The sequence below is a fragment of the Camponotus vicinus genome, unplaced genomic scaffold (genome assembly GCF_025532165.1).
Source record: "Camponotus vicinus isolate PSW18456_S1 unplaced genomic scaffold, iyCamVici1.0 SCAF_13, whole genome shotgun sequence".
NCBI classification, from domain to species: domain Eukaryota; kingdom Metazoa; phylum Arthropoda; class Insecta; order Hymenoptera; family Formicidae; genus Camponotus; species Camponotus vicinus.
In genome coordinates this window covers 3,634,647-3,650,136 of record NW_028141949.1, presented here as the reverse complement: position 1 = coordinate 3,650,136, position 15,490 = coordinate 3,634,647, and the positions used below count along the sequence as shown (strand labels likewise).

Below are 15,490 nucleotides of genomic sequence, written 5' to 3'. Positions count from 1 at the left end.
CTGTCGAACAGTAAATTGATTAGAAAGTTCGAACTGAAAGTTCCAGGTGACGCATCGAAACTCTCAAAAGACTCTCCCTCTCCCTCTCCCTCACCCTTTGCTTTCTCTTCTTGTTCTCAACGAATAGACAAAATTCGGAGGACAACACATAGCACGTAGGTAGCTGACTATCATTTTGAATTAGGTGCCGAGTGGAGATAGTTGTCGAAGAGTAAGAGCAGGAGGATCATTCAAGGCGAGCAGCAAGAACGTGGAGAGTCGAAAGAAAAGAGCGAGAGTCTACAAGGTAAAGAGCGACGCTTGAATCGACGATTTCTATTTTGCCATTAAAAAGGTAATTATCACATTTTCTAATTAATTTAAATAATCCAGGCGACCGATAATAGTTCGTCCGTATCGAAAAAAAGCTCTTTGTGCGACTATTTGTAGTATGAACAATAGAACGAGATAACGTAAAGAATAAAAATAGCATACACGCATACATAAATTAACATGGTACACGTACGATTGAGTTGAACAACAATGTATAAATAAACGCCCAAAAAGATTAAATTGCAATTATAACCAAGTAAAATTCTATTTGCTGTTGCGTAGTAATTGAATGCTTTCCAGAATATTCTGAAAATGTGCCATGTGCCTTTTAGTACAGCATCTATCTTTTGGTTACTATGAAAAATTTTGAAAAATCTCGAAATTAAATTTTTCATAAACTTGTTTTCCTCTTTTTTTGCCACTTAGAAAAATTTTGAGATATATATGAGAAGTAAATTTTTTCCAAGTTTGCAAACATTCTGTTATTGTGCACAATCAAATACTTTTATTGGTCGTAAAATTATGTTAGGTTAGAATTTTATGATTATGTTGTTATGTAGATTATGTTATATTAGATTAAGGGAGAGAGAGGGAGCGAAATGTGTGTATATACATCGCTTTGTATGTATAATAAGAAAAATCCTTTATCGGTTATTTGTGTTTTTTTTTTATTCTCATCACGTGCTTCATATTGTAAAATAAAATAGAATCAATTAAATCTAGATAAACAGATCCTATAAATTGGGGATTATTATTTTCTTTTTCTTATACATCTAGAATTTAGACTATCATTCAACTTGAAATGACACTTTCTGTTTAATTATTTAAATTATCATTAGTTATTTCATGAAAGGAAATATGAAGTTTTACTTAAAATGCTTAGGATGCTATCTTGAAAAAACACCATAGAAGATAAGATAATATGAATCAGCTTGATTTATATTACCTAGTTTTATATAGTAATATAATTCCCATGTTTTCATATATGCAGATGCCTAACATAAAGCTGCAGAGCTCTGACGGTGAGGTGTTCGAGGTTGATGTCGAGATCGCAAAATGTTCGGTCACCATCAAAACCATGTTAGAGGATCTTGGTATGGATGAAGATGAGGAAGAGGTTGTGCCGTTACCAAATGTTAATTCCGCAATCCTCAGGAAGGTTATACAATGGGCTACGTATCACAAGGACGACCCTCCACCACCAGAAGATGATGAGAACAAAGAAAAGCGTACTGATGACATCAGTTCATGGGATGCTGATTTTCTGAAAGTAAGTATCATTTGGCGAATCTAAACAAAGTCTAGACTTATTAAGAAGTAATAATATTAGTAACGAAATCACATTATGATAAGAGTTAAATTTTCTTTAATGATTCAAACATGAATATGTGTTTCATAGGTTGATCAAGGTACTCTCTTTGAATTGATTCTGGCAGCTAATTATCTCGATATCAAGGGTCTGTTAGATGTCACATGCAAAACCGTCGCTAATATGATCAAAGGCAAAACACCTGAGGAGATACGTAAAACATTCAATATCAAGAATGATTTCACTGCTTCGGAGGAAGAGCAGGTGCGCAAGGAGAACGAATGGTGTGAAGAGAAATAAAATGGAAAAATATCTCTGAATGTTGAACAATTGGTCATTGCATTACTGAACTTTAGAATTTAGTAACTCTGTTGTTTTAATAAATTTTTCTCCAGTGAGAGTAAGATTTAAAAAAAAAATAGTCGACTAATTGTGGTAAAAATACTAAAATTGTGACCACTTCCTATTCTATCACTAGATCCATTATTTATTTTCCATTAAAAATAAATATAGAATAATTATGAATTATTGTGTCAGAGATATATCCCTATCTATATACTTTAATTTTTAAATTCTAGAAGAATACAAAATCTTTCGATATCAGTATAGAATGATATAAGTACACTTTTATGTGTTAAGTTGCTTTATATTTTTAGCATAAAATATAAATGTTTATTTAAGAAAATTGTATACACACAATTTAACAATATATTAAGTGAAAAATTTTAAAAATTTCTCGTATTTTGCATTCTTCAAATCCTTCCCTTAAAAAAAAATAACTTCTTTAAATTCAGTAATTAAAAAATTTAATTACAAATGCATAAGATTATTTTGCTGATTAATAATGAAGTTCTATAGCATAAAATTAATTATTTTTATTATTCTTACATATATTTTTGATGCGCAAATATGAATGTACTTGCAAAATTATAAGTTGAGAACCCACATTTCCTAACCTTTATATCAAAACATTAGCGGCAACGAGACTTACTCGAATAAATATTTAACGTCTCATTTTATACTTATTTAAAAAAATTAATTTTATGTGAATTTCAATAATACGCTTAATTTTAAAAAGAATATTATATACTTTTAATGTAATACCAGTGGATATGTGTGTACTTTACATGTACAATGAGTTATACAAGTGAGTACACATCGATTAACATTAATATTAATCAATTGTTATAATTGTTTTACAAAAAGCAACACGAATTTCCAAATGCAAATATATATTTTGATTTATCTTTCATGTTTTTAGTTAACGATACTAAAAAATTAAAATTGCAAAATGACAACAAACCAGATCCACAAGCCTTACATAATACATGTAATTGGCTTCATCTTAATAAAGCTGCTATAGAATACCACGATTTAAAGGAAGTTAAGACTATAAGTTACAATGAATTGCAAGCGATGAAAGAAGTAGTTGCAAATTGTTTGAAATGTATACAGCATCCTGAATTTATTGGTATTAACTTGGATATTTTAGAATATTGTGTTCCTTCTTTAATGCTTGGGTAAGATATATATAATTGTTCCTCTAAATATTCAATTCACTACTCTATTGTATATATATTATATATATCATAATATTGTATATATAATATATAAGATTATGATTATCTGTATTTATAATATATAAATATTTACTACAAATCCCTTCATTTCTTGGCAGAATTCTTGATAGTGGACATGCTTTTCTCAATATACCTGAAGATCCGTTGACATATAAACAGATGCTTACCTTTTTACATGTAAACTATATTTTTACGAAATATGTGACATCTAATAGAGATATCGTATATCAATTTGATATTCATGGGCAATCAATATATTTAACAAAATTAAGAAATGTTCAAGAAAAAAATATTAACAGAAAATGGTATCGCTTTGCATATGCAATTGCAACTTCAGGCTCAACTGGGATCCCAAAAATTGTTAAAGTACCTCATTCTTGTATATTGCCTAATATTATGGATTTGAGGAGAATCCTTAATGTAACAAACTCTGATAAAATTGCACAATTAACAAATTTTACCTTTGACCCTAGTATTGTTGAAATTTTTCTAAGCTTTTTTTGTGCTGCAACTCTGTTCATGGTCTCAAAATCATTAAAAAGTGAAGCTAACAGGTGAATAATTATTATATAACAGATTTGAAAAATGTTAAAAAAAATAAGATAAAGTTTACAATATATATATACAACCAAAAATATTTTTCAGACTCTTAGAAGAAATATTCCATAGCCATGTAACTCTTCTTCAAATTACTCCATCGCTTTTTTTTCACAAATGGTCCACTGAACGTTTGAAGACAACAATCTTGGACAAAGATTCTCAGTTAAGAGTTCTTCTCTTAGGTGGAGAACCGTTTCCTAGTATGAAATTAATTTTAAAAGCTAGTCATCTGCAGAATATGACACGATTATTTAATATCTATGGTATAACCGAAATATCGTGTTGGTCCAGTATTAATGAAATCACCAAAGACAACAGTACAGATGAATCTTATTTAGGTGAACCATTATCTGAAATTATATTTCAAATTAGAAATGAAGATAATGAAGTGATAACTAGAGGTGAAGGCACTCTTTACATCGGTCAGTTTTTCAATTTTTTAACGTTACAATTATATATGAAATAACATATATAAAACATATATTTGTGTAATTTAATTTTAATATAAATTATTTTCTTTGTTTTCAATATAGGAAGTATCAATAGAATTTGTATCATTGGAAATGAAATGGACGAAAATTTAAATTTAATTAAACCAATTTTTCGTAATACTGGCGATATAGTCTCAGTAAGTTTTTTTGACAAAATATATTTTAATTTTCTTCAAATTAAATATTTTCAATAAAAAAAGAAACTCAAATTTATATTGGTTTTTTTTTCTTTTTAGACAGATGATCAGGGTAGAATATTTTATAAAGGAAGACGAAATAATATCATAAAGAGATTTGGAAATAAAGTGAATTTACAGGAACTTGAGAAAGTCGCGACGGAATTAAATTTCATACGAATTTGTGCCACATTTTGGAACGCAAAAAGTCACAAATTATATCTGTGTGTATCTATTACAGAACCCAAAGAAGAATTTCCTAAGTTGAAAGAAGACATAATATCGCATTTAAAAATATTACCAGCGATCTATAAACCTGATAAAATAATTATGACAAATGATTTTAATTTTACTACTAGTGGAAAAATTTGTCACGCATCATTAAAAAAAATATGCCAAGAATCTGAAACAGAAATTATTAAAGATTTGCGTGCTGATGATGCAGGCGAAATATTTACAAACTTGTGGAACAATCATGTAAACTCTAAAGGCACCGGTTTTTTAACGTCAGGTGGTACGTCAATAGCAGCACTTCAAATCTTAAGCGCTATTGTTGAAGTTTTTAACGCGGAATTTCCTGAATTAATTGGTATGTTACTAAAGGACGTTACGTGCAACGAATGCATCAATTATATTAGAGATACTTTAATTGAACAAGGCTGCAGCAAGAATGTCAGTCGGCGCGTCGACATTTCTTTTGATGACAAATCTTCCCAGAAGTGTAATGCAAAAGAATTCTTAACAAGACAATCATCGTCGAATAATACTTCATCATTAAATAAAAAAAATTTCTGTCAGTGGTATAAATGTAGAGGAAAAACTTACAATAATATATTAATGCAAGAAGAAAGTACTACTCTCTCACAAGAAGAAAATATTAAATTATTAGCGACATATAATTTGCAAAAGTGTGTCGATGCCTCACCAATAGTATACTGTTATTCTAAGTAAGGATAATTCTGAAAAAGAAAATATTGTGAAAAGATATTTCGTCTCTTTTTCTCACGCGTTCATTAATTTTTAGGACAGAATTGTACGCAACAGTCGGCTCACACTTCGGTGTTATATGTACTGTTGATTTGCTAGAAACTAACAATAAACCGTACGAGGTAAAATTACCAAATAGAATAGAAGCTTCTGTTTTAGTCCTGACGGAATTTCATGGCATTGTAGGTAAATATATCGCTTGATATTAATACAATATAATACAATTTAAGAACTATTAATTAACAAGTCATTGATAGGTTGTTACGATGGGTATATATACTGTATCCATTTAAAAACTGGCGAAGTAATTTGGAAATTTCAAACGCAAGATATGGTGAAATGTACAGCGATAACGTGTACACAAGGGAACAAAATATTTGCGGGTTCTTATGACCACTACGTATACTGTCTTTCAATCGAGGTAAACGGTTTAATGTTAAGTCAGTACTAGTATCTTGAAGCTATTATTAACATTATATATATATATATATATATATATATAATTAAATATATATTAGAATGGTACTCAAATATGGAAAACTGAAGCGAGCGAAGGTGGAATCTGTGCTACCGGTTGTTTGCATCGAGAATCAACTTCGGTTCTTTTCGGGACACTGGATGGTTCATGCGTGGCCTTGCAGCAATCTTCCGGACAGATTTCGTGGAAACGTAAATTGCAGGATCCAATTTTCGTCGCACCCGTTGTTCTTCGAACCGGATACGTTTTATTTTGTTCCGTGGCTGGAGCATTGTGTTGTTTCGATATCGAAACCGATTGTCAGGTAGACAACTATCCGTCACTTTTCTCTGTCGTTCGACATTCATCATTCTCGACGTGTTATAATAAAATTTTTGTTATTACAGATGTGGCGATATATGATACACGGCAATGTGTTTTCGTATCCCGTGATATGGAATGTCGAATCTACAAACAACGAGTATGTTATTTTGGCTAGCCATAACAAACATGTATATTGTTTGAAGATGCCAAGGAAGACTGAAAGAAATGAACCAAAATTAAAATATACGTTACAATTGCCTTCGCCTATTTTTGCGACTCCTTGGTGCGAAAATGGACGTATGTTTGTAGTATGTACAGATGGTATCCTTAAAGTATTCGATCTTTCGGAAGGTAAATTGTTGGCAATCAAGCAACTTCCTGGCGAGACATTCTCTTCGCCAGTTGTTCACAACAATCTCATTGTCTTAGGATGCCGAGATAATAATCTTTACGTTTTGAAATTGTGCGCAACATGATGTAAAAATAACATTAAAATTTTATATAAAAATGCGACTACTATTATAAGTTCTTCACATTCTCTCCGATTTTTTGCGAGATTGGTCGACAAATTGCAAAAAGTACATGATTAATACAATATCATTTATTCTATTCTGCTCTCGTGTGTTACAAGTTGATGGATAATTGTGAAAGATATCTGCTGCGGTCAAGATAAATGTTCGTTATATGAGTATACCTCTCCATTCTTTCCATTAGATTTTCGTGCGAAATTGCGTGTATCATTATAGTAACCCATGCGAGAGTGCAAGCAAAAGGGTGAATTTAGGAAAACAGTCGATCCTTTTCTTCTTTCTCCTTCACCATTAATTCGCCATTCATTTATTCGGTAAACATATGCGAGTATTTGCATTCTTTTTATCAGGTAACGACATGATAATAATATTACTAGATACTCCCATATTTTTTTTATTATGCAAAAGAAATAATCCGGATCTCAAGCTCACACGAAACAACAATATTTCAACGACTCCACTTTCTCATATTTATATATATGTATACATATCTTTTTTTATAATATATACTATATAGATCTATAATAATATCTATATATAATGTGAAATGCTTGGCCGCTCCGGAGAGTTTGGATATCCTCCTCTTCCAACGTTCCTTCATTCCAACGTTTCGATATCGATATTTTTTTCCATTCTCCATCGATTTTGTCTCAAGTGTATACGAATATGCGACTTTCCTATCCCTAATTTTGTTTTTCGAACGTTGAAGATACCTAATTGATTTGTTTCTTAAATGAATATCTCTTCAATAGAATAAACAAATATAGAAGATGAAACATAATTATATATATATATATATATATATATATATATATATATATATAAATATTGAAATATAATGCATTATAACTGCATATTATTTCTAATTTTACTAGACAATCGACAAGCAATAGAGTCATCAATAGAACACCTATGTCCGCGATTCTCGACGATTCGTATAAAACTAAATCATTACTCAATCACTTTGTTTAATAAATGCAACTTAGACAACCTACAGATAATTAACATTCAGACAACATAAACTTTCCCAGATTCACACAATTTCCGAAATTTTCATCTATATCTATAGGAATTCTAATCTAGACAGATATGGTACTTATATTGTTTGTTATCATTAATCAATTATCAACTTAACGGCATATTATATTTCTTATGTGATGTACCTAAATTCCTTTTTGTACAGTGTAATCTGCCGATGGATCTTTTATCTATATTTCAATACATTAAAATATGGTACATATATATTGTATACACGCAGTGACACGGACGTCTCGAGATTATCTTTGTCTTTTTTTTATTATCTTCTGTTCGAACGTTTATTGGCAGATCGGATTCAAATTTCATGTAAAATATAAATTTACAAGAGGAGATCTAACTTTATAATCCGGTATTTTTTATTGAAGTCGTAGAAATATAGTCCGAGAGTGTGTGTTCTTCCATGTACATATAATAGAGAATTCGTGTCGCTTTCGAACAGGATTTTCTTGAAGAGCTCGTGGAATAGCAGGGGATGAGATTAGGACGAAGTAGAATAGAGACAAAGAGAAAGAGAAAGAATTTAGCCAACTTTACCTTCATTTTTCATCCTCTATCAAAGAGAATCTACATAATTAGGCACAGGTCTGCTCGCAAACGTGACATCTGTTTTGTGATATCTGCCTTGAGACACTGTCGCATGCCGACGCAATCGGCAACCATCGAGTAATGATTTCTTGTTTACTCAAATACACGAATTCACTGAACGCTTCGATTTTTCCATGATGTAATATGGTGTAAAATGCACGCGCGCACTCCATAATTACGGTTACTGATCCTCGTCGCCGAGCTCGTGCTTGACCTTGTTGAAGTCGAATTCCTCACCGGTAGCACGCTTAAATATATCGAGCACATCTAAACAGGTCGTTTCGAAATGTGTGGTCGCATCATAGCTGGTAGATATGAATATTTGACTGTTGAGACCATCGTCCACCGGCACCATGTAGTCGGAAATGCTAATAAACTTCTGTTTAATTGGACCGAGCAAATCCAGACCGGGTTTAATCTCAGCCTCTGGATTCTTTGTCTCCACCGTGGTCGAGACCATAGCGATAAACCAGCCCTTCGCTGCTACTTGATGAGTATGCGACACAAGAGACACGTAAATGTCGGAATTACGACCGACCTGTGGAAAAAAAAGCGTTTGAAGAATATAAGACAAATAGAAAATTCTTACAAATATTACAATAATAAAAATCATATCTATACGAATAAATGATTTGCAAAGTATTTTAATTAATCTTTTCCTTTATTTTAAAGAGTTCTATAACAATGTTTTATAAATTTAAAATAGATTATTATAGAACTCTTTGAAATGAAGAAAACGATTATATCAGAATATAATTATAATTCTTGAAAACTTAAAGCAGGAAATGTGTAAATGTATAATGTTCAATTACCTGCTTCTGAGGAATGATGATTTGCGTGGATAGCGCATCGTACGTGCTCGGAATCGGATGATCCATGAGACATATACATCTTATCACCTGACCGACCTTTTTCACACGATCGGGTACGTACGTAGGATCACAAAAAACTTGTTTACATTGAGCTGTCTCATCGCCGGAACGGACGCCAACCACCTGGAAAAGATAATGACCGACTTTAGCGATTAAGTTTAGTCACGGTGATGTGGCAAACGTAAGAAAATACTCACCTTGCCATCCTTTATGACGATTTCATCGATCGGCTTGTCCAACATGTATGTACCGCCATAAATGGCGCTAAGTCGTGCGAATCCCTGAGGAAGTTCGCCCAGACCATACATCGGATAGAGATACGGCGATTTCCCGTATCGTGCTAGACTGTCACTGTATAATTTGATCCTCCTGATGGTGAGTATCGCGGTTTGGCTTATATAGTCATCATCCCTGATTAGAAAATAAATATTTTTTGATAGATATATATTTTATAGATTTGGATTTGTATTCTTATAAAGCATCCTCGAAAGACAATGGAAAGGAATGCGTTTATTTCATGGGTTTTTTCAATCTTACAACTTATTCTCTCTCAAGTGAGTCTCGATTAACTATTACCTATACAACGCTAACGCGTGTCCAGTAAAGTCCTGCGTGTTTTTGTCGAGGCTGAATTTGTTGTAGAGCGCGCTCATATTGTTGTTGAAGGGATCGAAGCCGTCCCACGTTTTCGGATCATCCTCCTGCATATTCTGCACCCACATGAGGAAGCTGCGGAATCGCCGCTTCTCGAATAGACCCATCAGGTCACTGGACAGAGCCTCCTGCTGATCAATCGGTACTTTGGAGATCTTGCCCGATTTGTACACATATGAACCCTCCACCGATTTGAATTCCAGATAACGCGTCACACCCGTGTGAATGAGTAGCTTGACGAGAAGACCATTTGCCATTAGAAACTTAGGAATCAAATCGACATTCCAGTCCCGGCCACGACCATAACTCTCATCCGGCGACGGGGCCTTGAATTTTCTAAACAATATAAACATCATTATGAGTAATAATACAAAAACGCAATAATACAAAACGCGGTCAAACGATAATTAATTTTTATTTATGTTATAAATTTATCTGTTGAGTATATTATAATATTTTCAATAACATAATGTACAATAAAGTTTGGTAGAGAAAAATGAAATTTAATTGCCTTTTACGCGATAATTAGCCTTTTAAATGTCTCGTTTACCTGTTAATTAACTTATGCGAATTTGTTACAAAAAAAATTAGATGACAAAAATTAATAAAGGGATCTCGATCACGGCACTAATTAGTCGATTCTTATCAATCTTATCAATCGTAATTAAACGTTCATATCGAACGCTTCCGTTTCCGTAGACTTTATCTTCGTTCAGAATAAGAATTATTTTTGCATGAGGTTGCTCTCTGTTGTACGAAGCAATAAGGTACGGCATAAATGTTATTCACAAATCTGCATCCGTTGCATTCAACCAGTTGAACAACTTGTCATTAAATGATGATTGAGCGATATCGCGAAGGTGACGCGAGCATCAAGGACAGCAATTGATAACGCGATAGGTATGGGTGAATTAGCTGCACGATGATGATTTATTGGAGATAGGGGGGATCGCTGTTCGTTATTACTTTCTCTGTACCAATGACGCAAAGCGCGAATCCGTAGAGAAGTACATTGAGTATAACATAAACGCAATTGCGCAATTTTGTGTGTGTGTGTGTGTGTGTGTGAACGATGTAGAGGATATCTCGTATAATCAATTATTCTCTTTACGCAATCCATTGCTTTTTTTACTTCTGTATATCTAGATTTGTTTTAATTTTATGTACATATTTTTTAGTTAATTTTATATTTATTATACAAAATTACGCAATTTTTTTATATTACTTGTGTCTAGATTTATTTTAGTTTTATATAAATAACTTTATATTTATATTATACAAAAAACATTTAAAATTATGCAAATTTTCGTATATATCAAGAAATATAATGTACTTATATATGTTAAGAAAGAGATTATTCTACGCGCGCGTAAAGAAATATGTAAAAAAATATTTGTATTATACGTGTTTATTTACATTTTAAATTGAAGCTAATTACTTTTTCCACTTGTCCAGATTCATCAAATTTGCATTTGTAATCGCGAAACGGAAAGCTACCGGGATTCGCGTGTCGCGACGTGCGTTTTTCCGCAAAGCACATAATTACGTGCAATCTCTTCGAAACGGTCGTCGTTCCGCTTTCCATCTGCATTCGGAATAAAGCTTCTTCCTCCTTCTCCTCGGACTTTCATGCCCGCGCGCGTTGCTGTACAAAAGAATGTAACGGATATATCAAATGCTGGCAACAGGATATCCGTGTTTTTCAGGTAACATTGCACCTTTTTAACAGAATGCAATTGCTATACAATGAAACGGTCGCGGTGAGAGAAACAGAAAAGAGGAAAGAAGATTTTAGAAAGAGAGAGAGAAAGAGAAGGGGGGAGGGAGAGAGAGAGAAGATTATAATCGTGAACTCTCGACACTTGATCTTTTTATAATGTACTTTTTTATACGATTATCACGAGACGACCGAATGAAGAAATGCCACGATGAAAAAATACAACGAACGTTATCTCTCTCTTCTCTGTTTTTTACGCATGATAATGTGGCGTATGCATCTCGTGTAATTATATCTATAAAATATGTTTAATCTTTATCGCGACACAGAAGAAAACAATATTTATTAATAATTAAATTAAATTTTATATTTAAAATTCTCACAAACATTCGCGCAGTAAAATCATTATCTATTAAAATAATTAATATCGAGCGTAGCTTTTGCTACGAAACTAAATTAAACTCGGTGACTGATGTCGAAGGAAATTGAATATTTTGTATCGAGTTAGATATATATAATGATAATTACGGAAAAATATTTCTTGCACCAATAACGACATAGCAAATCGATGGGTAGAGTTTGTAGAGATCTATGTATATATTGAAATATATTAAATCATGTCAATATGCTACTATAATGCTATCATTTGTTGGGAATTTTTCCATAATAAAATGTCAACGAATAAGGTTAACGAGGTCGTTATGTTTGCGAAAGGTGTGAGAATTTTACTTGAGAGAAAAGAGAAATAATAAAATATAAAAAAAAGAATTAGAAATCTCGAAAAAGAAAAGAAATAAAATGTGTAGAAAAAGAAAGATAAGAAAATGGAAATTTAAAAAGGAAACAAAAATAAATATTAAATGTGCGAATAAAACTAAATATAACAACTGTAAGAAATATATAGGTCGCAAAGAGCCTTATATAGTTTTCCTCTTTGTATTCACGCTATCTTTTGTATTCGAAATAATATTGGAAAAATAAGTAAAAATATGCTCGCGCTTTTGGTGATAAAAAAAAAATATATAGCTAAGAACAGAGCTAAGATGAAACGGGACTGCGATGTATAAAAATTAAAAATATAAAAATATATTGAAATAAAATTTAATATCTTCATAGAATCTTCGTAGATGAAATATATTGCGATGAATCCAAGATTTAGCGTAGGGCAAAATTCCATCACGATGATGACGATTCGCCACATTCGATCCAGTAAGCTCTCTCTCTCTCTCTCTCTCTCTCTCTCTCTCTCTCTCTCTCTCTCTCTTGCGCGCAGGGCGGACACCGTCTCTTCTTCCCGTCCCCGCTCTCGCACTCTCTCTTTATACTCAAGTGTAACCGTTGCGAAGCTGACGATACCGAACTTTCCGCTATGTACTTTCGACCGGTAGCAACGACCGGAATTCACAATTAGTGTCGGGTGCTCGCAGTGATACTCGCTATACTTAGAATGAAATACAGTGTCCGTTTTTGTGCTTCAGAATGTATTGTAACATCATATAAGTAAATCTGTTAATTCGAGCTTTCGTCTCTTCCATTTCCTTTTTGTTTCCTAAATTTAATATTTTATCATAATGTATTTTGATTCGTTTTTATCTGTGACAGTTATTATAACGCGATTATGTATCGATTCTTTTACAATATTTCTGTGTTTGAGGATGGATACTTTTAAGATATAAAAACTTTCATATAATATACTATATATTCGTTTGATAGCCTAATTATCATGTTTTGGTTTTTATTTATTTCCTTTTTTGTATTTAATATTTATAACGTAAGTCACAGTTTTCTCTCTCTTCATTTTATAAAATAAATACAGAGAAAATGCGAGACAAACAAAAACCTTTTAAGCGACATCAGAATGCTCGAAATATTCTTTATAATATTATTCATATAACATTATTATTAAACAAATAACATTATAACATGATAACGATTAGTATCAAAACGATGCTAAAAATCATGCGTTTTTAAAACTGAATAATTATACTGTATTCTAATCATAATTCTGACGCACGATTTACACAGAAAATAAAATTCAGGAGGAGAGGGAGAGGGAGAGAGAGAAACGTTACCTGTACATCGAGCATTTCGACATCGATCAATCGCGAAACGAGAAGAGCGTTTTGCGGTGTTGATTCGCGCGCGCCGCGGGAATGCGGGCTCGAGAATCGATACCCTCCCCCCTCCTTACCCCTTTACCCCCGCCGTAAACGACGTAGTTCCGACGATTCGGTGCGTTCCCCGCGGAACGTATCTTCCGCTTCTCTCTCTTTCTCTCTCTCTCTCTCTCTCTCTCTTCCTCACCTCTTGCTGTCATTTTTCTCTCTGCTCGCGGAGATAATCGGCCGGCGAGAGATTTCAATCGGAGTAAAAAGGCAGGAAATTCCGTATCGTGTTATCAATATCCGTAATCACGTCCAGCTGTCGACGATTTCCCGCCTGTATCGCGAGAGGAGGAGGAGGAGGAGGAACTGATATGACATAAATGCTTAAAGAAAACGCTCGTGAACGTTTGCGACGCCCTATAGGTGTCCCTCGAGTGTTTCCAGATCCCTCGCATTGCCTGTTCTCGTCGGAGAGGCGGGAAGGTGACACGGGGATGGGAAAGAGGAGGGAAACGGAGGGCAAACCATCGAGCACTTACCCGAACAGGTCCTCGAGGGGCGTGATGGAGGCCGATTCGCCACCGTAATACTTGTTGCGGTCGATGTGCAGCACTCGTTTACCGCTGACGGAGAGCATGCCCGAGAGGATGCACTCCTTGAGGCCGGTGCCGAGCACGATCGCGTCGTATTCCTCATTCATGTTCGCGGTCCGGGTTTAGAGGAGCCGGATTCGAAGAAGAGAGAGATCGAAGGTAGGAGAGCGAGTGCGAGTGTCTTACACGTACGCGTTTCTTCCTCTTCTCGTCTGTCTATCGCGCGTCGCGATCCTCCTGCGAGCGAGGAATTGGAGAAGATTCGCGGTGCGCGATTCGTACGCGATATCGAACGACGCGACACAAGCCGGACACGATACAATACGGCGCGATGGAAGGAAGGAAGACCAGCTCTTTCTCTTTCGCTACTCGGTGTCGACGACGGCGACGACGACGGTGGCAGCGGCGACGGTGGCGACGACGGTGGTGACAGTGGCGGTCAGGCGGTGGCAGCGATGGCGCTGACGTCACTTTTCCCCTAGGCCGCGTCCCGCCGACGCGTTGCGAACTGGCATTAAAGTTGGATGCAGCGCACTATACGTGACGTAAAAAATTGCTCTTTTTAGCTGAAATGAAACGAAATAAAATGAGACAGGTATATATTTAGAAGTTCGAGAGAAAGAAAGGACAAAGCAAAAAATTCAGCTGAAAAGAAAGCTAAATATTTGACAGTCAGTGTGTCTTGCTCCATTTAATATGCATGAAAAGAAAAATTTCATAGTTTTTATCCCGTGTCCCCGAAAGATTTATAATGTTTATCCCATTACTTATTGATTGATATGATAAAAACATATATGCAATTTTATAATTAATTAACAAAATGATTAATCAACTAGCTAACAATTGTTACAAAAAAGTAAAGTTCAACAAAATTGTCCAAAATTTATATTAATTATTAATTTCCAAACTAAATTAATAATGTTATACATGGAATCATATAATTTAATGGATGACAATCGATCAAAAAACATATTTCAACGTAATGAATGACATACCGTTCGTCAGCTCCAACCAATCCAAATCAACTATCATTTCTTGTAAACGCGCCTTTCCTAGTAACATTTCGCGCTTCGTCGCATCATAGGGACTTTTTCTTTATTGCTCGCACTTATTCACCACCAGAGAGCGCCAATTTCGAATCACCGCAGGGGAAAAAAATT

At 34.0% G+C, this 15,490-nt stretch overlaps 3 protein-coding genes across 11 annotated transcripts; 2 read left to right on the top strand and 1 right to left on the bottom strand.

The window, feature by feature from the left end:
• Positions 1-81: 81 nt before the first annotated feature.
• Skpa (S-phase kinase associated protein 1 SKP1-related A) lies at positions 82-2,021 on the top strand. 3 transcript variants are annotated; one of them, XM_083087499.1, is made up of 3 exons: positions 82-286; positions 1,304-1,582; positions 1,712-2,021. In XM_083087499.1, the coding sequence occupies exons 2-3, from the start codon at positions 1,304-1,306 to the stop codon at positions 1,919-1,921; spliced, it is 489 nt and encodes a 162-aa protein (XP_082943625.1). In that variant the 5' UTR covers positions 82-286; the 3' UTR covers positions 1,922-2,021. The 3 variants fall into 3 exon arrangements, with proteins under 3 accessions (XP_082943625.1, XP_082943624.1, XP_082943623.1); XM_083087498.1 differs by having other exon boundaries at positions 83-334; XM_083087497.1 differs by lacking the exon at positions 82-286 and having other exon boundaries at positions 1,298-1,582.
• A 547-nt stretch (positions 2,022-2,568) lies between these two features.
• Aasdh (Aminoadipate-semialdehyde dehydrogenase) lies at positions 2,569-7,508 on the top strand. Of its 7 annotated transcripts, none has more exons than XM_083085851.1 (11): positions 2,569-2,768; positions 2,883-3,141; positions 3,300-3,755; positions 3,847-4,001; positions 4,140-4,223; positions 4,335-4,429; positions 4,529-5,415; positions 5,493-5,641; positions 5,713-5,876; positions 5,974-6,237; positions 6,320-7,507. In XM_083085851.1, the coding sequence occupies exons 1-11, from the start codon at positions 2,756-2,758 to the stop codon at positions 6,710-6,712; spliced, it is 2,919 nt and encodes a 972-aa protein (XP_082941977.1). In that variant the 5' UTR covers positions 2,569-2,755; the 3' UTR covers positions 6,713-7,507. The 7 variants fall into 7 exon arrangements, with proteins under 7 accessions (XP_082941977.1, XP_082941974.1, XP_082941976.1 ...); XM_083085848.1 differs by having other exon boundaries at positions 3,847-4,064; XM_083085850.1 differs by having other exon boundaries at positions 3,847-4,223; positions 4,529-4,692; positions 4,828-5,415.
• Positions 6,820-14,752, bottom strand: Gdi (GDP dissociation inhibitor). Its single transcript, XM_083085856.1, has 5 exons — positions 14,277-14,752; positions 9,838-10,251; positions 9,459-9,672; positions 9,202-9,384; positions 6,820-8,927 (listed from the first exon to the last, which is right to left on the bottom strand). The coding sequence occupies exons 1-5, from the start codon at positions 14,435-14,437 to the stop codon at positions 8,571-8,573; spliced, it is 1,329 nt and encodes a 442-aa protein (XP_082941982.1). The 5' UTR covers positions 14,438-14,752; the 3' UTR covers positions 6,820-8,570.
• Between the last annotated feature and the right edge of the window lie 738 nt (positions 14,753-15,490).

Bases quoted from the DNA above. Each gene is read 5' to 3' on its own strand.
- Skpa (XM_083087497.1), top strand. From the start codon at position 1,298: ATGCAGATGCCTAACATAAAGCTGCAGAGCTCTGACGGTGAGGTGTTC. The intron at 1,583-1,711 runs GTAAGTATCATT...TGTGTTTCATAG, and splicing joins GGGATGCTGATTTTCTGAAA to GTTGATCAAGGTACTCTCTT.
- Aasdh (XM_083085845.1), top strand. The intron at 5,642-5,712 runs GTAAATATATCG...AGTCATTGATAG, and splicing joins GGAATTTCATGGCATTGTAG to GTTGTTACGATGGGTATATA. The intron at 5,877-5,973 runs GTAAACGGTTTA...AATATATATTAG, and splicing joins TATACTGTCTTTCAATCGAG to AATGGTACTCAAATATGGAA.
- Gdi (XM_083085856.1), bottom strand. From the start codon at position 14,437: ATGAATGAGGAATACGACGCGATCGTGCTCGGCACCGGCCTCAAGGAG. The intron at 10,252-14,276 runs GTAAGTGCTCGA...TATATTGTTTAG, and splicing joins CCCCTCGAGGACCTGTTCGG to AAAATTCAAGGCCCCGTCGC. The intron at 8,928-9,201 runs GTAATTGAACAT...TTTTTTCCACAG, and splicing joins TCATCATTCCTCAGAAGCAG to GTCGGTCGTAATTCCGACAT.